Source organism: Nematolebias whitei, chromosome 15, assembly GCF_014905685.2.
Source record: "Nematolebias whitei isolate Nwh7 chromosome 15, NemWhi1, whole genome shotgun sequence".
NCBI classification, from domain to species: Eukaryota; Metazoa; Chordata; class Actinopteri; order Cyprinodontiformes; family Rivulidae; genus Nematolebias; species Nematolebias whitei.
Genome location: NC_056512.1, coordinates 6,851,790 through 6,879,265, shown reverse-complemented (window position 1 = coordinate 6,879,265; position 27,476 = coordinate 6,851,790). Strand labels below are relative to the sequence as shown.

Genomic DNA, 27,476 nt, shown 5'->3' with positions numbered 1-27,476 from the left:
GGAGCCAGGCAGAAGGAGAAATCCCACACAAGACAGGCTCTAGAGCAATGTGGATATCCTAACTGGGCCTTCCTGAAAGCAGAGAAGAAACCCAAACAGGACTCCAGTCAGCCATCAGGTGAAAAGGAGGAACCCAGACCCAGACCAGTGGTCATTCCGTATGTTGAGGGAGTATCAGAGAAACTGAGACGTTTATTTTCTAAACATAACATCCCAGTGGCTTTTAAACCCCAAAATACATTACAGCAAAGACTGGTTCATCCCAAAGATCCAGTCCCCCGGTACAAACAGAGTAATATTGTGTATGCTGTTCAGTGTCAGGAGGGTGATCAGTCTTACATCGGGGAAACTAAACAGCCACTGGCCAAAAGGATGGCCCAGCACAGAAGATCAACATCATCAGGCCAGGATTCTGCGGTCTACACTCATCTCCAGGCCAGCAGTCACTCTTTCAAGGATGAAGATGTTCACATCCTGGACAGAGAGGAACGATGGTTTGAGAGAGGAGTAAAGGAGGCCATCTTTGTGAAAAGAAATCGTCCATCATTAAACAGGGGTGGAGCCTCCGGGTTCAACTGTCCCCCTCTTACAATGCTGTGATTGCTAGTATCACTCAGCCCTCTGTGAACAGTAAACAGCCATCAGTGTGCTAATGATCCATTGTTAGGCTGATGGTCCTTCTTGAGCATGTGATCAGCTGGTTTTGGTTGTCAGCAGCAAACTGGTTGATCCACTCTAAGAAGGTGCTATTTAAGAGACTGAGCTGAAAACAGCACCTCAGACTGAGGAAGTCTCTTGGATGAGAGACGAAACGTTTCTAGATTTTTTTTGCTTTTGTTTTTTTTGAATGTCCAGAGGACCAGATTGAACTTTTTTGAATCTATGTAATATTTGAGTTTCACTTTCTGAAACGATTGACAAAAATTATTGAACTTTTTCATCATATTCTAATTTTTTGAGTTGCTCCTGTATGCCTAGAGGAAGCCACACCCCTAAATGGACATCTGTACCTCCATTATTTATGAAGTCATCACGCTCACATCATGGATGGATGGATGATGGATGGATATTCTCTGTCTGCTGGACCTGGTTCTGGAGGGCAGCTGCTGTGGTTGTTATCATCATCATGCTGCTGAAACAACCTCATGGTAGATGTATTTCATTTTCATTGTTGGCGCCTTGTTTTTGTATTCTTGCTGCATGTTTTGGGATTTCTTGTTGATTTTTTGGCGAGTCGAGACGGTTCTTCTCGTCCTCAGCATTTCATTGCACTGATGACCTTGTGTCTGTAGTTTTCTCAGGCTCCCTCCCCAACCTGACCAGCGATGACATGTTTAGCCGTATGTCGGCTTTCGACCACAGGGCGTCCAGGTGGTGCTCCGAAAACAACGTAGGATTTGTAGATAACTGGAGTGCATTTTGTAGAAAACCCGGTCTGATGAGGAGAGATGGAATCCATCTTACCTTCAATGGAGCAGCACTTCTCTCTAAAAACTTAGCTGATTCAGTTGGACATCTGGGTTGTTGACAATTAACCGTCCAGTCTAAAAATCAGTCCAGGAAGCAAAGACGTAGTCTTCCACACTTCTCTGCTGTTTCTCTGTTTCCCACCCAAAACCCCATTGAAACAGTGCCAACTCACCTACGACTTAAATTAAATAAACCAAAAATCAGCTCTAAAAACATTAACCATAAAATCTGAGTAAAATAAACAACTACTTTACCAGAACAAAAGAATAAAATCATTAAATGTGGATTATTGAACATCAGATCTCTTTCCTCTAAATCCCTGTTAGTTAATGAACTGATAACTGATCATCATATTGATTTATTCTGTCTGACAGAAACTTGGCTACAACAGAAGGATTTTGTTGGTATAAATGAATCCACTCCTGTTAATTATTTAAATTTTCATGTTCCTAGAACAACTGGTCGAGGCGGAGGTGTAGCTTCTATTTTTCAGTTGGGACTATTAATTAATACTAAACTAATTAGTAGTTATAATACTTTTGAGTCACTGTCTCTAAGTTTATAACATCCTAAATGGAAAATGGAGCAGCCACTCTCACTAGTTGTTATATATCGTCCACCAGGCTCAGTTCTTGTCTGAATTCTCAGAAATATTAACAGACTTATTATTAAATACTGATAAAATCATCATAATGGGTGATTTCAATATTCATGTGGATGTTGAGAGTGATAGCTTAAGCATAGCCTTTAATAATTAAATAGACTCATTTGATTTTACCCAAAACGTCCACACATCTACTCATTCTTATCATCACGCCCTTGATTTAGTTCTGACCTATGGTATAGAGATTAAGGACTTGGTAATAGTTCCTCAAAATCCTATTCTGTCTGACCATTTTTTAATAACCTTTGAGTTTACATTAAATGACTACACAGTCACTGAGAGTAAATTTCATCTCAGCAGGTGCTTATCAGAAAATGCTGTAACCAAATTTAAACACTCTCTTCCATCAATGTTTTCCTCTGCCTTGCAGAGTAATGCATCAGAGAACAGTGACTTAGATCATCTAGTTGATCATCTTACAACTTCAAGTCAAGTAAGATTTATTTATAGAGCACATTTAAAACAGAAACTGTTACCAAAGTGCTTAACAAAAATATCACAACATCAAATAAAAAGTAACAAGATATATTTACAGCACATGGAATAAAAATATAAAACCGAAAACATAATTAGAAACAATGAAATACTAATCGACTCAACCTTTTCAACAAAATGCCTGACAAACTTATTACAGGTGTCAACAGAGGCCTCATTGGTGGCAGACTGATGCATGTTTAGAATGGTGTTAATGGTGTTGAAAAGAACGCGGGGACTGTTTAAGTTGATAATTTTTGAGAAATATTTGTTTTTCTCCCGTTTAACGGTGGTCTGATAGGCTTTCCAACATGATTTTAACAATCCAAGGAAACCTCGAGTTTATCTTTTTTCCATCGACGCTCAGCTCTCCTGCACAGGCGTCTTGCCTCTCTTGTGGTCTCATTTACCCAAGGGTGGGGCATGCATTTTCGATTCCTGAGCTTTAACTGGGTGACTGAGTCCAGGATCTGTACACATGCCTCCTGATGCTAAGAAAGCAACTCCTTTGTAGTAAGACCCACAGAGAGTTCAGAGTCTGAAACAGAATTACTAGCAAAGATGGAAGAGTGTGGCAGTGGAAGGGTTAAAAATCCTACAGGGCTTGGGTGTGGGGGGAGGTGCAGGTTCACAAATCAAAGAGGTGTTGAATAAAACCGGTTTGTGGTCGGAACAAACAGTGTCACCAATTTCTAAATCAGAAACAGACAAACCGTGTGTTAAAACTAAGTCAAGAGTGTGGCCCTGCTGGTGAGTCGGACCAACAACACTCTGAACAAAGTTAAAGGACTGGATGAGGTCTAGAAAGTCCTGAGCTAATGCAATTGAGCATGCATCAGGATATCCTGAGCTAATGGTTTATCAGGGCAGCACACGTGGATATTAAAATCTCCTAAAATCAAAACCCGATCATATTTGAGCAGAACACCAGTTAGAAAGTCAGAGAGCTCATTTAAAAACAGTTTATGGTATCCGGGGTGTCTGTAAAAAATAGCACACAGAACTGGGTTGAAGCGGCCCAGCTCACAACAGAGCAGTTCAAAACTCGAATAATTGGCTGAACCATGGAGCTGTCTGCAGTGCAAATGTTTCTTAAAAACAGCCAATAATCCTCCACCACGACCAGTTGTCCTTGGAGCATTGAAAAAAGAACAATCCGGAGGCAGTAATTCCAGAAAAACACTGAACTCACCAGGGCAGATACAAGTCTCAGTGATGAAAAGAAAGTCCAGTCGGTTGCAGCAGAAAAAGTCGTTCAAAATAAAAGTTTTATTAGCCAGCGAGCTGGCATTTATCAGGGCCATCCTCGTAGAATCCACCACAGGAGGAGATGATTACAGTGTCCAGTCCAGTGGCCTCAGATTTGCAGAGTTCGACGCGCGCCTTGGGCAAGAAACCCAGCCGCGCACAGCCCCAGTGTGATGATGAGACCTCAACAGCAGGACCAGACAGTGTGCCACAGGATCTGCACAGCGCCAGGATTGGAGGTGGAAACGTTGACCATCAGCTGGAGAGGATGATTCAGAGGCAGCAAGCAGGGCTTTGAGCATCACCAGCCGACCAGCGCGTTTTCCACGGCATCTGGAGCGATGTCTCCGGGGAGGCAGGAGTGCGGCTCGCTGCAGGTAAGCAGGCATGTCCGCCAGCAGCAGAGGGATGGGGAGTTATGCTCAAATTGATCAAAATAAGCGACGTTGGTGGCACAAAGTCGAAGATCCAAAAGTTGTTGTCGTTCATACACCAGCAGAGAGTTGATGTCACAGATGAGAAATGAAAAACACACCAATAAGACGAACACCATCAGCAGAGGTGGATTGCAAGCCATGTACACAGGCGCCATCTTACCAGAAGTGCAAACTTCACTTGATAAAATTGCTCCACTGAAAAATAAAGTAATCAGAGGAAACTGGCTCCTTGGTTCAATTCTGAATTACGTACTTTAAAACAGGCATCGAGAAAACTAGAAAGAAAATGGTGGTCCACTAGCGTTGAAGAATCTTATTTATCCTGGAGAGATAGCCTGCAACATTCAAAAAGGCACTCCGTAAAGCTAGAGCTTTATATTATTCATTTTTAATCGATGAGAATAAAAATAACCCCAGGTTCCTTTTCAGTACCATAGCTAGTGTAATGAAAAATCATATTTCTGTTGAACCATGTATCCCTACAACTATAAGCAGTGATGACTTCACGAGATTTTTATAAATAAAATTGTTTCAATTAGGGAAAAAATTCAAACCATCATTCCTAGTATCACCTCTGGTTCTGTGTCAACTTTAAACATTTCACTAGAACCTGATTTATGTTTGGACAGTTTTTGTCCTGTTGAGCTCTCTGAATTGTCAAAAATAATAACCTCATCCAAACCATCCACATGTTTGCTAGATCCCATCCCAACCAGACTGTTTAAAGAGGTCAAAATAGTGCATGCTCAATAATCCAGGTATACAATCCAACAATTTTCAGTCAGGTAATCTGGACAGTTTGGAACTGGTTTGTTCCACTTTGGAGTAAGCTGTTTGGGGGAAGAATCAGTTTTGTGTTGTGTGTTTCCTTGACTGAGGAAGCCTTCCGGATGGAAGGTGAAACGTTTCAGCAAAAAAAAAAAAGAAACTGTCCAGATGACCTGACTGAAAATTGTTGGAGTGTTTAAAGAGATATTTCCCCTAATCATGTATAATCATGTCTTGGAGCTGCTTAATTTGTCTCTAATAAACGGTTATGCACCACAGCATTTTAAGACAGCTGTAATTAAACCTTTACTTAAGCAGTCTGACCTTGATTCAGAAATTCTGGCCAACTATAGACCTATATCTAATCTAACTTTCATCTCAAAAATTCTAGAGAAAATAGTTGCAGGTCAGTTGCGTGAACGTCTACAAAGAAATAATCTGTTTGAAGAGTTTCAGTCAGGGTTTAGAGCTTATCATAGCACAGAAACAGCACTAGTAAAATTAACTAATGATATTCTCATGGCCTCAGACAATGGACTTGTGTCTATACTGGTCCTGTTAGACCTCAGTTCTGCATTTGATACAGTTGATCACAATATTTTACTACAGAGGCTTGAATATGATATTGGGATTACAGGAACGGCTCTAAAATGGTTTAAATCATATCTATCTGATAAATTCCAGTTTGTAAATGTAAATAATAAATCTTCATCATACACCAAATTTAGTCATGGAGTTCCTCAAGGTTCAGTGCTTGGACCAATACTCTTTACTTTATATATGCTTCCATTAGGTAAAATTATTAAACAGCATGGGATAAATTTTCATTGTTATGCTGATGACACATAATTATATTTGTCCATGAAACGCAATGAATCCAATCAGCTACTTAGACTACAAACATGTCTTAAAGACATAAAAACCTGGATGACCCTAAATTTTCTCCTGTTGAACACAGACAAAACTGAGGTTTTGGTTTTTGGACCTGAGCACCTTAGGAATGATTTTTCAATCTTTCTCCCTCCTTAGATGGCATTAATCTGTCCTCCAGCTCTAATGTTAAAAATCTTGGTGTTATTTTTGATCAGGACATGTCTTTTATCCCCCACATTAAAAACGTTACTAGAACTGCCTTCTTCCATCTGCGTAATATCACTAAAATTTGAAACATCCTATCTAAAAATGATGCAAAAAAACTGGTCCATGCATTTGTCACGTCTAGACTGGATTATTGCAATGGTTTATTATCTGGATGTCCAAATACTTCTTTAAAACGTCTTCAGTTGATCCAAAATACTGCTGCCAGAGTCTTAACTGGAGTTAGTGGGAGAGATCATATCTCTCCAGTTTATCTTCTGTCCATTGGCTCCCTGTCAAGTCCAGAATAGAATTCAAAATCTTACTTCTAACCTATAAAGTCCTCAACAACCTAGCTCCATCTTATATTCAATAGCTTATTGCTCCATATTTTCCTAACAGAGCACTTCAGCTATCTTGTGGTCCCTAGAGTTTCCAAAAGCAGAATGGGAGGAAGATCTTTCAGTTCTCAGGCTCCTCTCTTGTGGAACCAACTTCCAGTTTCTGTCCATGAGGCTGACACATTGTCCAGTTTTAAGACTGGATTAAGACTTTACTTTTTGATAAATCCTATAATTAGGGTTGGCTTGTTATGCTGCTTTATGTTTAGACTACTATAGGACAAAATCAATCAATCAACCTTTATTTATACAGGTAAATCCCATTGAGCCTCGAGGACTCATTTACAAGAGAGACCTGATTTCAACAAAGAAAGATGACAACAATGGACAACAGCAACAACAATAAGCAGTTATAAAAACTCATACTACAGTTTTTTTTTTTTTTTTTTAGTTTTTTTTTTAACAAATAGGATGGCTAAAAGGAAAAAGGTAACAAAACCAAAAAAACAGCTAGATTCCGAGACAAATGTATAAAACTAAAAACAGGAACATGTCTGCATTGGTCCCTGCCAGGAGTCCAACAGATTCTTAAAGCCACTTAGAGAGGTCAAGGTCGAGAGCAAAATGACTTCATTTCCTTAAATTAATTGTTAAAATTGAATAGTTTTCATTTGATACTATTTCTATCTTAACATGTGATTCTTGACCTGCCATTGTGTATCTGTTCCTACCAAACCCAGCTGGTCGAAGCAGATGACCGCTTGTCCTGAGCCTGGTTCTGCTAAAGGTTTCTTCCTCATGAGGGAGTTTTTCATCTCCACTGTCGCCTTCATGCTTGCTCAAGATGAGAGTTCTGTGATAGAGTTGAACTCAAAGCAGTCTGCTCCTCAGATAAATAATGTTAAATTATTATTTTATATGTGAATGTTTCTGTTCAGTGCCCTGTGTAGTGAACTAGGCCTCCGGTCAAACCTGCCTCTGAAGACCTTCATGGGACAGGAACTGTTATTTCATTGATTTGAATCCAGAAATACAAATTAGCTCATCCAGAGACTTTCTAATTGTATCTTGAACTAATCAATTGAAAGAACACTCTCTTTTTCATATTATCATTACTATTTTACAATATCTTGATAATCAAAAGTGTGTTTAGTTCATACCATTTTTAAATGTTAAAGTGAACCACTCATTTTAAATCAACCGTGAAACAGTATTAATGATTTTTAATCCTCATTCAAAGTAGAAATCAAGTTAAATGTCTATTTTACAAAGTAATTATGCATTTTTGATCTTCTGTCTGAAATGAGAAGGAGTGATGTTGGTCAAAAGTCAGAGACTTAGTTATCAGCAAGTTATTGGAACGAACTGTCGTGTTTTTAAACCTCTCAGACAGTAACAAGAGAACTGACACCTATAGTTTTTCTCACGTCGTCAAAACATTTCTCTGTCTGTTCCTAAACATCTCCGTTGTTTTTCTGACATGTAATGACCCTCTGACGTCACTAAAACCACAACCCTGTTGGTTCCTTCAACCAATCAGGACTTTCCAAAAGTGACCGGAAGCAGAACTCTTTAAAAGTCGACACTTCCTAGTTCCAGTTAGTTCTGAAGTTGGGAGTTGGTTCAGTTAGTTCTGAAGTGCCTGGAGTTAGTTCCGTTGGTTGGTTCCGTGACTTCTTCTGGTTCTGATGGAGTTTGGCTGGAGTTCCTAGGAGTTCTTCCGAGTCTAGTTGGGATTATGGAGCCTTCCACATCTGAGTGGAACCTCTGAAGGACTCACAGCTCACCGTGAGTCCATCCGGGAGGTGATCGTGTTGTTGGACGGAGTACCGTCACTACTTCGGACGATTCTCAGCCATCCTAAGGAGACGCTGAAAGGTAGCGTTGAAATGGAACTCCGTACCGGAGCTGACCTATCTTCTGCAAAGGTAACGAGTCGCTTCACTACCTAGTGTACCGGGGCTGAGCTGGGGTCGGATGAAGGGTGCCATTCCTAGTCAACACACTTTCTTCCTCCACATCTTTTCTCTCCATTTAAACTCCTTCATTTCCCATCTTCAAACTTCTCTTGCCAGTAATTAATCCAGATATCTTCAGAAATGTCTGTTGTTTTTATCAAGTAAAATGTGCCAAGTTTTGTTAATCAGAACCAGACCAGTATAATCAAGTGTACAATGTTTTGATGTTAAATTTTGATTCTGTTAATAAATGACCACATTCATTTTGATGGGTCAAAGAAAATTAATGTCTCATGTAATAATAATAATAATAATGAATTTAATTTGTAACGCACTTTTCATTAACAAAAATCTCAAAGTGCTAATGTCACTGATTAAACCATCGACAACACAGTACCTCTGTCACATATCTGTCAAGTAGCTCGAAAAAGTGAGAACCCGTTATTAAAAATTGACTGTAGTGGAGCTCTAAGCTAACTGAAGCTAACCTAGCCTTAGCATACTACACCTGAGACGACTTCTGTTGTGACTCGGAGCTATAAAAATAAACTGAATTGATTTGAATTGCATAAGACAAATAAACCAAACCTGAACCTGGATGGATGTATGCATGGATCGATGTTTTTCACTTTGTGACGAGGACAATAAAGTTAAACAAAATCCAGTTTTTAAAACTTTAATACATAAAGTTTTAAAATGAAACAAACTACTTTGATCTGCATTATAAAATATATTGCAGGACTGCAGGAATAGATTGATAATCTTTAAACACAGTCAGCTTCAGTAGAAATGTGATTATTTTTGGTTTGTATTCATCATCATTCAAGGCAAACCTGACATTATTAAAAGATGTTCAGCAGTATTCAGTAACTATAATGACGCAGTGCAGCAAATATTTAAATAAAATGTTTTGATCAAATAAAAATTAGGGATGCACCGATCCACTTTTTTCACCTCCGATACCAATATCTGCGGTTTGGTATCGGTTTATACCGCTCGGATACCGAAAAACTGTGCTGAATTAACAAAAATGGCTAAATCATGTCATCTGGACCCGTTTCTGAAACAGGTCCAGATTACATGATTTAGCCATTTTTGTTGTCTACCTGGATGATTGAGCTAACAAACCCACTGCTGAATTAACTTAAAACTCAATTTTGAAAACAATCTGCAGTGAGTTCGTTAGCGCATGGCGTCACTCAGAGCACAAAGCATAGAATTAGAGTGAATAGATCTGACCAGTTATGGATCGGTCACATTGTCACGATACCCGATCCAGAAGTTTTTCGATATCGGGACCGATACCAATGTTAGTATCAGATCGGTGCATCTCTAATAAAAATGGAGTGGTCAGAGTTCTACAGCCTGAACAACAAGTAATATAAATTGTTGGTTACGTACTGTAACCCCAGATTCTATGAGTATAGGCGTAGCCCTTTAAGAGCTGTCGCTTAGTGGGTTTATCCCGATATGCGGAGCATTGCACTGAAAAATTTAGTCCACGCCCACCTGCTGTGTGGGCCCCACCCGGTCCGTATAAATTACGTTAAGAGCGGGAAATCGGCTCCCAAAATAGCTTTTTCTTCAGCCATTTAGGAGCCAGTGAGGCCCGACGCTTAAAGGGCTACGCCTATACTCATAGAATCTGGGGTTACAGTACGTAACCAACGTTCTATTTCGTATAGGCTTCGCCCTTTAAGAGCTGTCGCTTAGTGGGTTAAGGGCGAAGCAGATGTTGTCCTCGCCTCACTGGGTCCATTCGAACACCGTATGAAGCAGAAGCTTGCCCAAAAAACGTCTTGTCACTCAGCTGCCCATGTGCGTAATTACGCATTGCGTAATTATGTGTGCCATGCACAGACGCATGTTGTGTAACTATGCGTTCTGAATGTATGAACGCCCCGGAAAACTTCAATGGGGAAGAAAAAAGGCTGAAAAGAGCCATGAACCAACCGGTTTATGGCTGAACCGTATGAACAGATTAATAATAACAGGAGAGCTGATTATTAATCAAATGAACTGATTAGTGACAATAGAACCAAAATAACAATCACAACTTGTGACTGATAACATCTCACACTGTAATGCATGCAGACAGATGTGAGTAAAACATAGTTCCATGAAACAACAATATTCATCCTGTAAAACACTAAAGACAGAATGTGTCATGGAACGAGCCATCACATTACGTAGATAAAGGCGAATAAATGAGCCGGTGTTGACCACGCGGCCGTAGTGCCAAATGTCCTGCATTGACATACCATTATGCAAAGCAGTCGAAGATGCGATACCTCTGGTCGAGTGTGCTCTGAGGTTGACAGGAGGCTCTAAATCTGATGCTCTGTAGGCTTCAGAAATGGCCTCACACAGCCAGTGTGACAAGCGCTGGGTGGATAACAGGCGACCTGCAGGTGCATCTCTATAATGTACAAACAAATGTTGACGCATTGCAGCTGTGCACGCTATGCAACACGTCAACGCCCGTACAGGACAGAGGAGATGAAAAGACGCTACTTCTTCTGATCTGTGTGTGAAAGGGGGTGGGGGGGACCCTCCAACGATATCGCTCTTGATTTAAAAAAGCTTGTGATGTTTTAGGCATAAAAGCTGGGTTTGGTCTTAAATCAGCTGAGCTGCCGTCAGCCTGAATTCTGAGACATGACGGAGCGACAGAGAGGGCAGATAAATCACTCACCCCCCTTAGCGGATGTTAAAGCCAGCAGCAGGGCTGTTTAAAGAGACAAGAATTTAATTGGGACCTGATCCAGAGGCTCAGATGGAGCTTTGATCAGGACCTGCAGGACCAGTATTTAATCCCACTGTGGAACAAATGGGTGTGAAACAGGCCTGCGTCTCTGTACACCTTTAGAAAACGCTTCATCAGCGGATGATTAAAACCTGTTCCGTCTCCAAAACCTTCGTGGCAGGAAGAGATGGCTGCAGCGTACGTTTTAATCGTGCTGAACGCCAATTTTCTGTCCATCAGCTGCTGCAGAAAGGACAGCATGCCACGTAATGGGCATGAGGAGGCCTCTACACCCTTCCCTGTACACCAGCGCTGAAAAGCTTTCCGCTTTGATGTGTACATCGCTGTGGTAGATGCAGCACGTAAAAACAGAAATGTGCGCACTACATCCTGTGGGAGACCTATCCTCTCCAAGCGGATCCGTTCAGCGGCCAGACCCACAGGTGCTGGCCTATTTCTGGGTAACTCCTGGTCGCTCCTCCTGCCTGGAGGAGAGCGTCCTCCCTCCACAGCAGTTTCCACGGGCACCCCGACAGCAGGCGTTGCCGGACTGGGAACCATGGTGCGCTCACGCGTTCGGGGCCACCATGAGAGCTGTCAGTCCCTCCTCCTGAACTTGGTTCAAGAACCGTAAAATCAGAGGAGGTGGAGAAAAACACGTACAGAAGCATTTTGGGTCATGGGGTGTGGGCAAACGCAAACGCATCCACCTCCAGCGGTGGTTCGTCTTGTGGGCTCAGAGAAAACCATAATTGACACTGTGCGTTTTCCGTGTCACAAACAGGCCCACAGCTGCTATTTCAATCTGAGTCAAAATGCTCCGTCAGAGTATGATTAAAGGTTGTTCTGTCTCCGACAACTTTGAGACAAGAAGAAAACATGGCTGCAGCATACGATAATCGTGCTGGACATCAGATTTCTGTCCATCGACTGCTGCAGAAAAGGACAGCATGTCGTCCAGTGGACATGAAAAAGGTCTCTACGCCTTTCTCTGTACAGCAGCATTGAAAAAACTGACCACTTGATGTGAACAGCACTGTGGTGGTTGCAGCACGTGAATCCTGAATCGTAAGCACTACATCTTGAGAGAGATCCATCTCCTCAAAAAGATCCGCACAGCGGCCAGACCACAGGTGCTGGCCTATTCTGATTAATTCCTGATCGTTCCTCCCGCCTGGAGGAGAGCGTCCTCCCTCCACGGCAGGTTCCACGAGCGCCCTGATAAGAAGTGTCGTAGGCCTGGGAACCATGATGTGTTCACGCACTTGGGGCAGAAGAGCTGCCAGTCCCTCCTCCTGAGCTCGGTTCAGAAAACCGTGATATCAGAGGGAGAGAGGAAGGTGAAAAAGCATTACGACCACAGGCTGTGAGCAGGCACGTCCACCCAGCGGTGGATCGTCCCGTGGCTCCACGATAATTATAATTGACATTGAGCGTTCTCTCGTGTTGCAACACGTCCACAGCCGCTCGCAGGATTTCTGCCGTGTCTGAGCCATAGCTCTGGGTGGAAGGTCCCAGGTCCCCGTGCCGCAAAGGGCCGTCTTTGGACATCACATCTGCCCCCTGTTCGGAATACATGAGATGTACCCTACTCTCATGGAGAGCAGATTGGGTATGCCCCACACAGCATCTGTCTCACAATGTGGCACATGGGTTGAGCGCATCCATCTCTTCCCAATATGTATGCAACAGTCACTTGCTGTCTGCGTGAATCAGAAAACCCTGATGATACTGCAGCTCAAGGTCAGTGTTGAGTCACATTCAAAGAGCCCGTGCGACACTCCAAAAAACATTTAAATGAGCTGCTGTGTGGAGAACCACAGCGCCCCCACAACTTGTTAAATGTATGTGCCTCTGTGAGAAACTGACATGTGTGACGTAGGTCTGCTGACGGAAAACAGCTGATATCACTCAACCGGTTCACGTGAGTTGCACTGCTGCCTCCTGTCTGTACAAACTGCTCAGCAGCAGCAGGTGTCCAGATAAAGCAGATTTAGGGCAGCTCGGCGCATAATGGAGTGTTGTTTCTCACAGTTCAGAAATTGACAAACTAAAATAAATCTCATCTTCCAGTTCGTTGGGACCAGGAAGTGATGAGAGAGGGACCTTGCGTTTTCCTCTCCTTCTGAGACTCTAGAAATTATATTTAAAACAGAATTTCCTGAACTTCTGCGAGAGGGGACGAGATCTGTTCAGAAAAGAGAAAAACGTCACAGAGTTCCTCCACACCGGAGTTTGAGCTGTACTGCAGCGTGAATCCCCGGATGAAAACGGTTCGCCCATCCGTCTGGAGCGCGCGCTCATTGCCACCCATTTATAAGTTATAAAGCGGGCACGCATTTATGCTGTGAACTTACATGCATGCTGATATGAGCTAGTGCGCGCTGAGTGAGAAAGAAAAAACACGCGCGCCCCCGAGCATGCAAACATTGTGCGTTTGCTGCGGGACGCAGCTCATCTGTGTTGTGCTCACGTTGTGTGCAGCTGCTCCGTGTAAACGCTCGGGAAGCGGGTGCACATATGAGCCGACGTGCCCTGAAGAGTCATGTGCACGCCCTCATTCATGCGACGCCTTAAGCCAGGATTGACGCGGGAACGCGCGTTGACACTGGTGCGGTCAGGAAGCAGCGCGCGGCATCGGTGGAGCGAGGTTACCACTGGGCTCGGTCTGCAGAAACATGTTCATTCTTGGCTGCGAGTCACGTGAACTTTTGAATGATTCCACGAGCTGCATTATTAATTCAGAAAACCTTCTGCGAGGATGCAGGAGCAGGGCAGCTGTGAGGCTTGTGAAACTGCTGACGCCACGGGAGCACGCATTGGCACTGGTGCGGTCAGGAAGCAGCGCGCGGCATCGGTGGAGCGAGGCTACCACTGGCTCAGACTGCAGAAACACATTCATTCTTGGCTGCGAGTCACGTGAACTTTTGAGTGATTCCACGAGCTGCAGTATTAATTCAGAAAACCTTCTTCGAGGATGCAGGAGCAAAGCCGCTGTGAGGCTTGTGAAACTGCTGACGCTGCGGGAGCGTGCGTTTGACACCACTGCGATGAAAAAACGTGTCGCTCCTGCCGAGAGCGAGATACGTTGCTGGGCTCGTACCGTGGTCTCACGTTAACGTTGACGTGAACGGCGGGTGCTGAGAGCTGCGTGCGCGCTTTCATGCCACGGGAGCGTGTATCGGCACCGCTGACAGTGAATGAAAACAACCTTAAAAAGGCTCATTCGTGATGAGTGTGTGTGATGGGGCCGCTGTCAGACCATCCGTGCTGACAGCCTGGCTAAAAGACACTTCATCATAAAAGGATGTTTATTCCACATCGTGTCATGAACACACCTCCAGCAACCCGACACCTGGTTACCTTCCCTTGAGCTCTGTTTGTTGTCCTGGAGGGCCCCCTGTTGGCGAAGTCCGAGAAAAAAAAAGAACTTCCGGATACCGGGGACGTCTGACGGGAGGGGCTGGTGTAGCAGAGCTGGGGAGACGTTGTGCAGCCGTGGAGCATCTTGAAATGATCTCTCGCTGATGAAAAGAGGACCTCCAACAAAGCTCCTGCAGCTCTCCTGAGAGGAAGGTGGAGTGACGAGCCAGGAGAACCTCTGGGACCTCGTTCTCCGGCTGCGATGCGGGGTGGCAGACAGCAAAAGAGGCGCACCGGTTGAGGACGACGTCAGCTGCCCTGTAGACGGAGCGTACTGCAGAGGCCGACAGCGTCGTTAGCAAGCAGTCGCTTCGAGAGCGGAGCGAGCCGAAGGACAGAGGGCCACCGTCTCTTCCCTCCTCTGAACGTGTACGCCAACAGCGTAACGTGTTGTTCGCTGCGGCCGTGTGGAACACATGCTGGTGAGCTCAGTTGGAGAGCGGTGTCACCGTCTCGGTTATGCTAACCGGAGGCACGGGACGCTGGTCCACCTCGACATCTTGCTCCAATGAAGCATCCATCAGGCTCGGCTCCAGGGGGCACGGAGGGACTTTCCGCTCAGTGAACCCCTGCTCTGGAGATGGGTGCAGACTGTGGAGACCGGCCCCCCAATCTACCAGGAAAGAACCGTCTGTGGCCTCGCCCGTAGGACGTCCTGTTGGGAACACGAGGCCATATGGATCAAGACGGTGAGCCGGAATGGAACCTAGTAAACAACCTTCCCGCCGGATCATCCGAACTGGCGGGAAAGGTGTGGGACGTAAAAAAGGGTCTCTTCATGTCAGCCGCCTCCTGGGTTACGCCGGGCAGCCCCTGAGGGCGCCGTCGGCCGGGAGCGGTGTGATCGCTGATGCGAAACGAGGTGGGATGGGGTGAGCATTCACTCAGCCCCCCTCCACCGACACTACGCTCTCCAGGAGGGAATGAGCAGCGGGGTGCTGCAGCTGAGCGCCGCCTGTCCCGGAGGAACCATCCGATTCGCTCCGAGGGTCGGCGATAAGAGGAAAATTACAAGATGGCGTTGTCCAGCGTGTAGTGACCTGTCACTGAGAAATATTCCTCGGCACTTACCTTGAATAAGACTGCTCGTCAGCTTCTCCTCGGGGAGGAGAACTCACCGGACGACCGGAGGTCGACTGCCGGGCCAAGCATTCTTAACAAAGGTTGGTCATCTACACAACTTTCCTTCTTTGTTCTTCTGACAGTGCTATTAGCTCGCTGAAGAAAAAATGGGGAGCCGATTTCCCGCTCTTAATGTAATTTATACGGACCGGGTGGGGCCCACACAGCAGGTGGGCGTGGACTAAATTTTTCAGTGCAATGCTCCGCATATCGGGATAAACTCACTAAGCGACAGCTCTTAAAGGGCGAAGCCTATACGAAATAGAACTGTACACACCACACTCTGGAGGATGATTCTTGTTTAACATGTTTCTAGTTATAACTTTTTAAAAACGTGGACAATTAAAAAGAGTAAAAAACAGATGTTGCCACATCATCCATCAGCTAACAGGAACACTGTTAAAAATTGTTACACAACTGAACAAACAAATGAAAATAAATCAGAGCCAGTCTAGTTTTTGGACAGTTCCACTCACCTGGTCCAGTTTCTCAGACTGAGACTTGAGTCTACACACGTTTAACGTCATCTCTCCGTTCTCCTCTTCCAACTGCTGCATCCTGTGTGGGTATGGGTGGGGGTGGGAGGTGGTGGGTGGTGGATCAATATAGATGTCTTCAGATGATTGACTGGGTTACTTGACCTGTGAAGCACTCAACGTTCAATTTTCTCACAAAAACAAGCACAACATTTCACAATCCTTTAAATTCAGTTGATTTGAACTATGAAATGTTTGACTGCTCACAGTTGGAAATGTTGAATATGGCTCCGTTACTGTTATTACTGTGTGAATGTCCAGACACATGCTCAATAATCCAGGCAGATTGTGTGAAGCGTAACTCATTCTGCAGTTTTTGTGCTATTTCAACAATTCCTGTATCAAAAGGTTCGGTTCGTGCAAGTTGTGAGTGCTCTCAGTCAGCACCAGAACAAAGCTTCAGATCTTATCGTGGTGGAGTTATGATGTGGTAAATGTACCGGTTACAAAGCAGGTCGATTTCTGTGTTCCTGTCTCTGTCCAGCTTTGTGTAGGCCTCTCGATGCCTTCTGGTCTCATCCTGCAGATTCTCTGCAGCCTTCGTCTCAGCATCCTTCACCTGCTCCTCCAGCTCGTGCACTCTGGAAGGAGAACGGATACAGAGGAGAAAATCCACATTTAATCTGAATCAGTTTATGCAGAACTGATAAGTCAGTGAAACATTTGTAATCATACCAATACAAAACATTTCAACATTATATTTAAGTGTAATTATCATGTATGTAACACATGTAACATGCAACAAGAAAAAACAAAAAAACAAGTGGTAGGCTGATATCCTGGGGGATATGAACAGTGAATTTTTGTAGGTTTTGAGATGAGATTTTAAAGTTCTTTGGGACTGGTATTGAACAGGGAATGTAAGTTAATGTTTCTGGTGTAAGATATTCAATTAAACTGGGTAGGAATTACACTGTGTTTAATGATAAAGGTAGTTTTCAGTTTTATTTTTTGCTTGTCAGCAAGCAGAGTGGAGTCAAATTTATTTATAAAGCACATTTTAAAACAGCAGCTGTTACCAAAGTGCTTCACAATAAAAAACCAATGGCAGTAATTTAATGAAAATATAATACCAACAATTAATTAAAAGCATCAAAAGAAAAACATTAAAACACAGACCAAAGAAAATACTAAATCAAATCACACTACATTCACAATCATTAAGAAATTTCCACTAATTTAAGTGCATGCCTTATTTCAGGGGTAATTCATTTCAATTCAAAAATACTTTATTAATCCCAGAGGGAAATTATTTGTTGTTGTAACTCGTTATCCTCATTTCATTAAGACATGTTATAGATACTGATGCTGTAGGCAGGATCTCTTGTAAAGGTCCATCCCACAGTGGATCCTAAGAAACTGGCTGCAGATGCCGTCCGATCCGTCCACCCAGACTCGGCTGGCCTGACAGTTCCCCCGGGCTGTAGGACCACCTGAATGCTGGGCAGAACTCCTCCCAGAGCGATGGCCACTCCTCCCAGCAGTCTGCCAAGCTCCTCGTAGCTGCGGACAGCCAACTGTAGGTGCTGATGGACGATCCTGTCCTTCCGCTGTCATGAGCCGTGTTTCCTGCTAGTTCCAGGATCTCAGTGGTCAGGCACTCGATCACATCTGGCGGGTAGATGAGAATCCATCCACAGAACATCCTTTTCAACTCATTTGAGATTTAGGGCTGTGGTTGAGATATTATTTGAGTTTTTGAGATGTTAACCAGCTGCTGTTGGTTGTAGAAAATTGCCTTGTTGCCATGGTTACGCATCATAACAAATGTCCAAAACTAAAAAAGTTTCAGTAAAAATCCTTCCAGCTGCACAGCATCTGATACCAGAGGAAACAATCATCCAAAAAATTGTGATTTACATCCAGAAAAAGAGGAATTAAAGTTTCCAAAAGCAAAATCACAGAATGAAAGTAACAGAGCTGCTCCAAAATGCAGCCACCTTGAGCGGCGCAATAGAATGAAGAGTTGATGAAGTTAAAGAAGAGTTGTGTAAATAAAAACCACCATAAATAAATAAATAAATACACAGTGTATCAGATGCTAAATTATTAAATAATAATTAAATAAATCAATCAAATGGTTACTTTTCATTCAACTTTTATTTATACAGGCTCTCCTCATTGAGCCTCATTTACAAGAGGGACCAGTTCCAGACAGAACATATAAAGTACAGACACCAAAACAGTAAATGACAACGATAAACTACAGTAAAAAAAATATGTATACATATGTATATGTATACACTATAACAGATTAGCATTAGCTTACTGTCACACATCTAACTCGCATCTTTATGGCTTCACACACTCTCCTGTACTTTTACGGTCTTAATCAAAGCCAGCATGAAATGGTTGTTTTTATTTACACAACTCTTCATTACCACTGAAATAAAGCACACTGATTATAAACCAATATTATAATTCAAGGTTCAAGGATTCAAGGTTCTTTGTCGTTCCACCACATGTGGTACATGTGGTGGAACGAAATTATGTACACAGGGTCCCAGTTACATCCAACAATAAAACGTAAAAGAAAAACAATTATAAGATTGTAGATGAACATATGCTGTGATATATTCATAAATTAAACGGATTCTTTCATTTTTCTGGACTGAATAATGTCGTGCATTGAATTTAATTAAATGTGGACGGAAACGTGTTTATCTTTGACTCACCAACGACAGTGGGTCATTTATTTAAAAACGATTTAAACACATCACACATTTACATTAATTTGGCAAAATTGGAAAATAACAACATGGCTAATTTAGCAAGTTGTACAATTAGACCATACGGCGATGGTTGAAAACCTTGCTTCCAGCTGTACAACAGACATTTCTAAAAATATCTGGAATGATTTCTAGCAGGATAGAAGAATTAAAGATGGAAATTGAAGTTTAAGTTGAGAGAAAGGAGGGATGAGGGAAATGTGTGTGTCGGCATCAGAACGGCACTCTCCGGTGAGTTCCCAGCTTCTTCCCCGGTACACTTAGGTGGTATAAATCAACTCTTTACCTGGAGATGTCTCCACTGGTACGAAGTTCCATTTAACGCACCCTTTCAGCGTCTCCGTAGGAACAGCTGTGAATCGTCCGAAGTAGTGACGGTACTTGTTCGACACAAGTTCACCTCTTGGTGGACTCACATGAGTGGAGTCCGTCAGAAGTTCCACTCAGAGGTGGAATATGTCATAATCCCCACAAGACTCGGAAGAGCTCTGGATCATGCCTGGACTTCTGTTCTCCCAGCACTGGAGCTGCAAACGACTGAAGCCGGAGCCTGAAGCGACTGAAGCTCTGCAAACTCTCCACCCGACTGGTTTGAACTAGGAAGTGCCGACATTTAAAGAGTTCTATTTCCGGTTCACTTGGGAGGTTCCTGATTGGTCGTTTCGACCAGACAGGGGTGTGTTTTTGTGACGTAAGAGGTCACTAGAAGTCAGAAAAACAGCAAGAATGTTATGGAACAGATTGAAAATGTTTTTCAGACAGACGAGAGGAATATTTAGGCGAGTTGGGGGAAAACAGGTGCCAGCCTCTATATTTACGTCTGAGAGGTTTTAAAAACATGACAGTTCGTTCCAACAACTAGTTTTGCGTTTGACTCCAACCTTGGACCAACTTACACTTGCTCATTCAAAGACAGAAAATCAGAAAATGCATATTACTCTGTAACAGACCTTAACGTGATTTCTACTTTGCATGAGGATTAAAAATCACTAATACTGTTTCACAGTTGATTAAAAATGATTAGTTCACTTCAACATTTAAAAATGGTTTGAACTAAACACACTTTGATTATCAAACATTTGTAAAATAGTAATGATAATAGAAAAAGAGTGTTCTTTCAATTGATCAGTGCAGGACACTTAGAAAGTCTCTGGATGACTTAATCTTGTGTTTCTGGACTCAAATCAATGAAATACAGTTCTTGTTCCAGGCAGGCCCTCAAGGCCAGATTTTGACCTGAGGCTTAGTTCACTACAGTATCAAAGATATGAACTAAGAAAAACATCAACTAAAATACACTAAGCACTAATAGCACAAAAACAGGAAGTGGTGGCGCAGACGTTAGAGAAGGTGGGCCTGTGATCGGAAGATTGCCGGTTTAAGTCCCGGTACTGACAACATAAAAAAAAAAGTGGGTGGGGGTAGGTGAAGCACCCACACCTGCCCCCACCCTCATTTGCCCCACTCTGGGCCCTTGAGCAAGGCCCTTAACCCCCACCATCTGCTCCTCCAGGTGTCCTACATAGCAGCTCTCTGCTCCACACAGAAGCTGTCGTAGCTCGGTGGTCTGTGGTTGCGTCAGGAAGGGCATCCGGCGTAAAAATAACTGCCAAATCTTCGTGCGACTTAGTTCGTTGTGGCGACCCCTAACGTAGGGAGCAGCCGAAAGAAGAAGACTAATAACACAAAAACATTACGTCAAACAGCAGCACAAACATGAGTCTGCGTGAGCAGATGAGTATGCATGAACACAGCAACATGAAATAGATCAGCAGCAACATAATGTAATTTTTCACAGTGATTATTCTGGTTAAAGATTCATGAGTCTTAACAGCAACAGGGTAGAAGCTGTTCCTCAGTCTAGTGGTTCTGCACTTAATGCTCCTCAACCTGCTGCCTGAGTGGAGCGGGGCAAAAAGCGAGTGCGCTAGGTGAGTAGGGTCCTTCATGATGCAGTTGGCCCTCTTCCTGCATTTGGAGGTGTAAATGTCTGTGATGATGGGGAGACTGACTCCAACAGACTTCTGTGCAGCCTTCACCACTCTCTGCAAAGCTTTTCTTTCTGCAGCTGTGCAGCCTCCATGCCACACGTTGATGCTGGAGCACAGGATGTTTTCCACTGCACACCTGTAAAAGGAGGTGAGGACTGAGCTTCCCAGTCCAGTTTGTCTCAGCCATCTGAGGAAGTAGAGTATTTGATGAGCTTTCTTAATCAGGCTGGTAGTGTTGTTGCTCCAGCTGAGTTGTCATTCAGGTGTACACCCAATTCCCATGGGCTCATCACCTGTGGGAGGGGCCAAAGTGGTCAGGTGCAATGTGGGATGGGTGGTGGCCGAGGGCGGGGACCCTGGCGGTCTGATCCTTGGCTACAAAAGCTGGCCATTAGGACGTGGAATGTCACCTCTATGGTGGGGAAGGAGCCTGAGCTGGTATATGAGGTTGAGAGGTTCCGGCAAGAAATAGTCGGACTCACTTCAACACATGGCTCTGGCTCTGGAACCAGTTTCCTTGAGAGGGATTGGACACTCTTTCACTCTGGAGTTGCCCCTGGCGAGAGGCATCGAGCAAGAGTGGGCATACTTGTTGCCCCTTATCTTGGTGCCTGTACGTTGGGGTTCACCTCGGTGAACGAGAGGGCAGCCTCCCTCCGCCTACGTGTGGGGGGACGGGTTCTGACTGTTGTTTGTGCTTATGCGCCAAACAACAGCTCAGATTACCCACCCTTTTTGGAGTCCTTAGAGGGGGTACTGGAGAGTGCACCTCCTGGGGGCTCCCTTGTTCTACTGGGGGACTTCAACGCCCACGTGGGCAATGACAGTGAGACCTGGAGGGGTGTGGTTGGGAGGAATGGCCCCCCTGATCTGTACCCGAGTGGTGTTCTGTTGTTGGACATCTGTGCTCGTCATGGATTGTCCATAACGAATACCATGTTCAAGCATAAGGGTGTCCATATGTGTTCTTGGCACCAAGACACCCTAGGCCACAGTTCGATGATCGACTTTGTTGTCGTAGTCTCATCTGATCTGTGGCCACATATCTTGGACACGGGTGGAGAGAGGGGCGGAGCTGTCCACTGACCACTACCTGGTGGTGAGTCGGCTCCGATGGTGGGGGAGGATGCCAGTCAGACATGGAAGACCCAAATGTATTATGAGGGTCTGCTGGGAATGTCTGGCAGAGTCTCCCATGAGACGGAGCTTTAACTTCCATGGGAGAGCTACAAACACGTTCCGGGGGAGGCAGGGGACATCGAGTCCGAGTGGGCCATGTTCTGCGCCTCTATTGTCGAGGTGGCTTTTCGAAGCTGTGGCCGCAAGGTTGTCAGTGCCTGTCGTGGCAGTAACCCTCAAACCCGGTGGTGGACACCGTCGGTGAGGGATGCTGTCATGCTGAAAAAGGAGTCCTATCAGGCCTTTTTGGCCTGTGGGACCTTGGAAGCAGCTGATAGGTACCGGCAGTCTAAGCGGCATGCAGATTGGGTGGTCACTGAGGCAAAAACCCGGGTGTAGGAGGAGTTCGGAGAGGCCATGGAGAATGACTTCCGTATGGCTTCGAGGCGATTCTGGTCCACCATCCGGCGTCTCTGGGGGGGGGGGGGTATGCCACCAACACTATTTATAGTGGAGGTGGTGTGCTGCTGACCTCAACTTGGGATGTCATGGGTCGGTGGGCAGAATACTTCAAAGACCTCCTCAATCCCACCGGAGCGTCTTCCACTGAGGAAGCAGAACCTGGGAACTTTGGGTTGGGCTCTCCAATCTCTGGTGCTGAGGTCACTGAGGTGGTTAAAAAGCTCCTCGGTGGCAGGGCCCCAGGGTGGATAAGATTCGCCTGGAGTTCCTTAAGGCTCTGGATGTTGTGGGGTTGTGTTGGCTTACACGACTCTGCAATATTGCGTGGACATCGGGGGCAGTTCCCCTGAATTGGCAGACTGGGGTCGTGGTCCCCCTATTCAAAAAGGGGGACCGTAGAGTGTGTTCCAACTACAGGGGGATCACGCTCTTAAGCCTCCCTGGTAAGGTCTATTCAGGGGTTCTGGAGAGGAGGGTCCGTTGGATAGTCTAACCTCAGATTCAGGAGGAGCAGTGCGATTTTCGTCCTGGTTGTGAAACACTGGACCAGCTCTACACCCTCAGCAGGGTCCTGGAGGGTGCATGGGAGTTTTCCCAAACGGTTTACATGTGCTTTGTGGACTTGGAGAAGGCGTTCGACCCCATCCCTCGGGGAACCCTGTGGGGGTACTCTGGGAGTATGGGGTACTGGGCCCTTTGATACGGGCTATTAGGTCTCTGCATGACCGGTGTCAGAGCTTGGTCCACATTGCCGGCAATAAGTCGGGCTCGTTCCTGGTGAGAGTTGGACTCAGCCAATGTTGTCCTTTGTCACCGATTTTGTTCATAACTTTTATGGACAGAATTTCTAGGCACAGCCAAGGTGTTGACAGGATCCGTTTTAGTGGCCTTGGGATCGCTTCTCTGTTTTTTGCAGATGATGTGGTCCTATTGGCTTCATCAAGTCGTGATCTACAGCCTTCGCTGGAGCGGTTCGCAGCCGAGTGTGAAGCGGCCGAGTGTGACGCGGCCAGGATGAGGATCAGTTCCTCCAAGTCCAAGGCCATGGTTTTGAGCCGGAAAAGGGTACAGTGCCCTCCCCGGGTCAGAGAGGAGGTCCTGCCCCAAGTGGAGGAGTTCAAGTATCTTGGGGTCTTGTTCACGAATGAGGGAAAAATGGAGCGTGAGATCAATAGGCGGATAGATGCAGCGTCGGCAGTGAAGCAGGCACTGTATCTGTCTGTTGTGGTGAAGAGAGAGCTGAGTCAAAAGGCGAAACTTTCAATTTACCAGTCGATCTACGTTCCTACCCTCATCTATGGTCATGAGCTTTGGGTTGTGACCAAAAGAACGAAATCACGGATACAAGCGGCCGAAATGAGTTTTCTCCGCAGGGTGTCTGGGCTCTCCCTTAGAGATAGGGTGAGAAGCTCGGTCATCCAGGAGGGACTCAGAATAGAGCTGCTACTTCTCCACATGGAGAGGAGCCAGTTGAGGTGGCTTGGGCATCTGGTTAGGATGCCTCCCTGACGCCTCCCTGGTGAGGTGTTCCAGGCACGTCCCACCAGGAGGAGACCCAGAGGAAGACCCAGGACACGCTAGAGGTACTATGTTTCTTGACTGGCCTGTGAACGCCTTGGGATTCTCCCGGAGGAGCTGGCCCAAGTGGCTGGGGAGAGGGAAGTCTGGGCCTCCCTACTTAAGCTGCTACCCCCACGACTCGACCACCGGATAAGCGGAAGAAAATGGATGGATGGATGGATGGATGGGTGTACACCCAAGTACTTGAAGCTGGAGACCACTTCCACCACATATCCTCCTATGTTCAGGGTTGTATAGATGTGTTTGTTCCTTCTAAAGTCCACAGTCATCTCCTTCATCTTCTTCACATTGATGTGAAGGTGATGTCTTTACATCAGCTCTCCAGGTGTTCCACCTCCTGCCTGTAGCTGGACTCATCATCATTTGTGATGCATCCCATCACTGCTGTATCATCTGCAAACTTTACAATATGACAGCCTGGATTGGTAGAAGCACAGTCATACATGAGAAGAGTGAGCAGGAGAGGGCTCAGCATACATCCCTGAGGAGAGCCAGTGCTGAGGGTTATGGTGGGTGAGGAGAAGTTGCGGATCCTCACTGACTCCGGTCTGTTTGTTAAGAAGTCTGAGGGGCTTAGTCCTAGTGTGAGTAGTTTGTCCATCAGGGTTTGGGAGATCATGGTGTTGAAAGCAAATGTGAAGTCCACAAAAAGCATACGGACGTAGGTGTCCTTCTGCTCCAGGTGGTTGAGCGCAGTGTGGACCACAAAGGAGATGGTGTCTTCTGTTGATCGGTTCTCACGGTATGCGCACTGATGAGGGTCCTCCTTGATGTTGATGGTTGTTTTGATGTGGGTCATGGCCAGTTTTTCGAAGCATTTAGCGACTATCGGGGTGAGGGCCACTGGCGGATAGTCATTCAGAACAGTCACTGTAGAGCTCTTTGGGACTGGGGTGATGGTGGCAGTCTTCAGGCAGGTGAGAACTGTTGCCAGGGTAAGTGAGGGGTTAACAATGTTAGCCAGCACCTCGCAGAACTGATCGGCACATTCTTTCAACACTTTCCCGTGGATGTTGTCTGGGCCGGTTGCTTTATGACGGTTATTCCTCCTGAAAGTACTCCTTACTTCTGCTGAGGTCAGGCTGAGAAGCTATTCATCCAGTGGTGAGGTGAGTTTTAAAACTAGGCTTAAGACTTTCCTCTTTGCTAAATCCTATAGTTAGGGTCGGCTTGGGTTTCCTGAGCTGTCCCTTAGTTATGCTGCTATAGGCTTAGACTGCTGGAGGACAAACTGACCACAGTTTTCACTCTGCTACTGTCTTTACATACTCTGCTCAACCTGTTTTGTATTTGTAATTATTTTTTCTATCCTTAACATGTGTTTTTGGGTTTTTTTGTCTTTCAGGTACACCTGGACCTTTATCTGGACCTACCATTCTGTGTTCGTTTGTCTCTCCTTTCTGTCCTCTCACACCAGCCGGTCAAAGCAGATGGCCGCTTGTCCTGAGCCTGGTTCTGCTGGAGGTTTCTTCCTTTTAAAAGGGATATTTTCCTTTCCACTGTTGTCACTGTGCTTGCTCAGGATGGGAGACTGCAAGGAAGCCAAGATTCAACTTGTCTGCTGGATTCCTTAGATAGAGAACTTTACTAATTGGCTTTTATGCATGTGAATGTTCCTGTAAAGTGCCCTGAGACAACTTTGTTGTGTTTTGGCGCTATATAAATAAACTGAATTGAAATGAATTGAACTGTGAGTCTGGTGCTGGGTGGTCTGTTTGGGTCTTCAAAGCATGCGTAGAACTTGTTGAGGGCATCTGGCAGTGATGGGTCTCTACAGCATTGTTCACTTCTGCCTTTATAATCTGTTACCCACTTAATGCCCCTCCACATGCTCCATGGGTCTTGTGAGGTGAATTGATGAGGGTCTCCTCAGCATCTTATAATTATTTCCATGGTGAAACAGCGCCGCTTTGTGGTGAAGTGAAGCAGCGCTACATCACCTGTGCGACCCAGAATTATTGTTTGTAGCGCATGCACAAATGAGCTGACAATACGGATTGTGCTTCCGCAACAGATTGGGTAACCACAGCAGCGCCACAAAATCTGCACAAGAATAAGAAGAAAAGAAAAAAAAACACGGAAGTTGACCAAGACCCAGGTCTGACTGCACCGAGGAGGGGTTCCAGAACTCCTCTGACTGGGCCAACAGAAGAACCAAGCATCAAACAGTTGGATGGATAAAAATAATTTAAATTAGATATATTTATTTAAGGCCGGCAGCTCTAAGACATAGTTTTTCGTGGAGGAAATATTTAGTATTTTAGAATAATGTCTGTAGTTACAGAAAACAAAGTTTTGAGCTGCATGCATTCAGCTAGGACTGCTGCAAAATAAAAAATAAAGATAAATGTGAAACAATTTTTAGATTCTTGTAAATGTATATTTTGCTCTAAAAAATGATTGACAGCTGCTGCTGATTGACTTTATAATTCTTTTCATGTCTGTGATGCTGGTAAGAAAAAGCTATTCACATGTAAAAGGCGGACATCAGTCTAACAATTGCTCTTTTATGCCCTGATGGCTGCTTGTTGTTCACAGAGGGCTGAGTGATGAAATAACAGTAGGTGTGATAGTTGAATATGGAGACCCCCCCGCCCCTGTTTGAAGATGGATGGATTCTCTTCACAAAGATGGATTATTTACTCCTCTCTCAATTCCTCTCCTAGAATATGTAGAATATCAATAGAATCACTCATCCCCCGGTGAGTAGAAAACAGTTCTTATGATCAATTGTTAGGTTGATGGTCCTCTTTTTACAAGTGAATACTGGTCCTGGCTAGCAGAAACTGGTTGATGAGTTATAAAGGTTTATTCTTGTAACATTTAAGAAAAAAACATATTTTGAATTTGTTGTTAATCTTTTTTGACTGTGGTTTTGGGTTTGAAGAAATTTTTTATTTTCTTTCTAAAATAAACTAAAAACATTTTACACTGGCAAATAGCTTTGGTTTCATATTTGATATGTTCATGTTTATGTTGCTAGAAATACTTTAATTGTTAGGAGAACACTGCTGTTAGAAAGTGCCTTTTTAATGTATTGAACATTGTTAATATAAAACAGTACCTTAAAATGTTCTAAACATCTTTAAGTCATAATTTAATTTTGTGCATACTAATGAGATTAATCGGGATTAATCAGAAAAATATTTGAGATTAATCGCGATTAAAAATTTTAATCTTTGCCCAGGACTAGCAAAAAGGTATTTGGCAGGAAGTCGTTTCTGGCGTGATATATAGTAAAATACTGTCCGCACAAAGCAATATTGTATTAGTAGTTTTATCAGTATCATAACTAAAAATCTTTGGATTTCTACGTATACTTTCAACAAG

The 27,476-nt window shown here is 44.5% G+C and overlaps 1 protein-coding gene across 1 annotated transcript in view; it reads right to left on the bottom strand.

Moving 5' to 3' along the window:
- The window catches only part of rab11fip4a (RAB11 family interacting protein 4 (class II) a), a 190,036-nt gene that overhangs the window by 5,784 nt on the left and 156,776 nt on the right, over positions 1–27,476 (bottom strand). Inside the window, exons 10-11 of the mRNA XM_037688793.1 lie at positions 16,705–16,845; positions 16,205–16,286 (exon numbers count right to left, since the gene is read on the bottom strand). Of these exons, the coding sequence (XP_037544721.1) occupies positions 16,205–16,286; positions 16,705–16,845 (223 nt within the window). The remainder of the gene's footprint in view (positions 1–16,204; positions 16,287–16,704; positions 16,846–27,476) is intronic.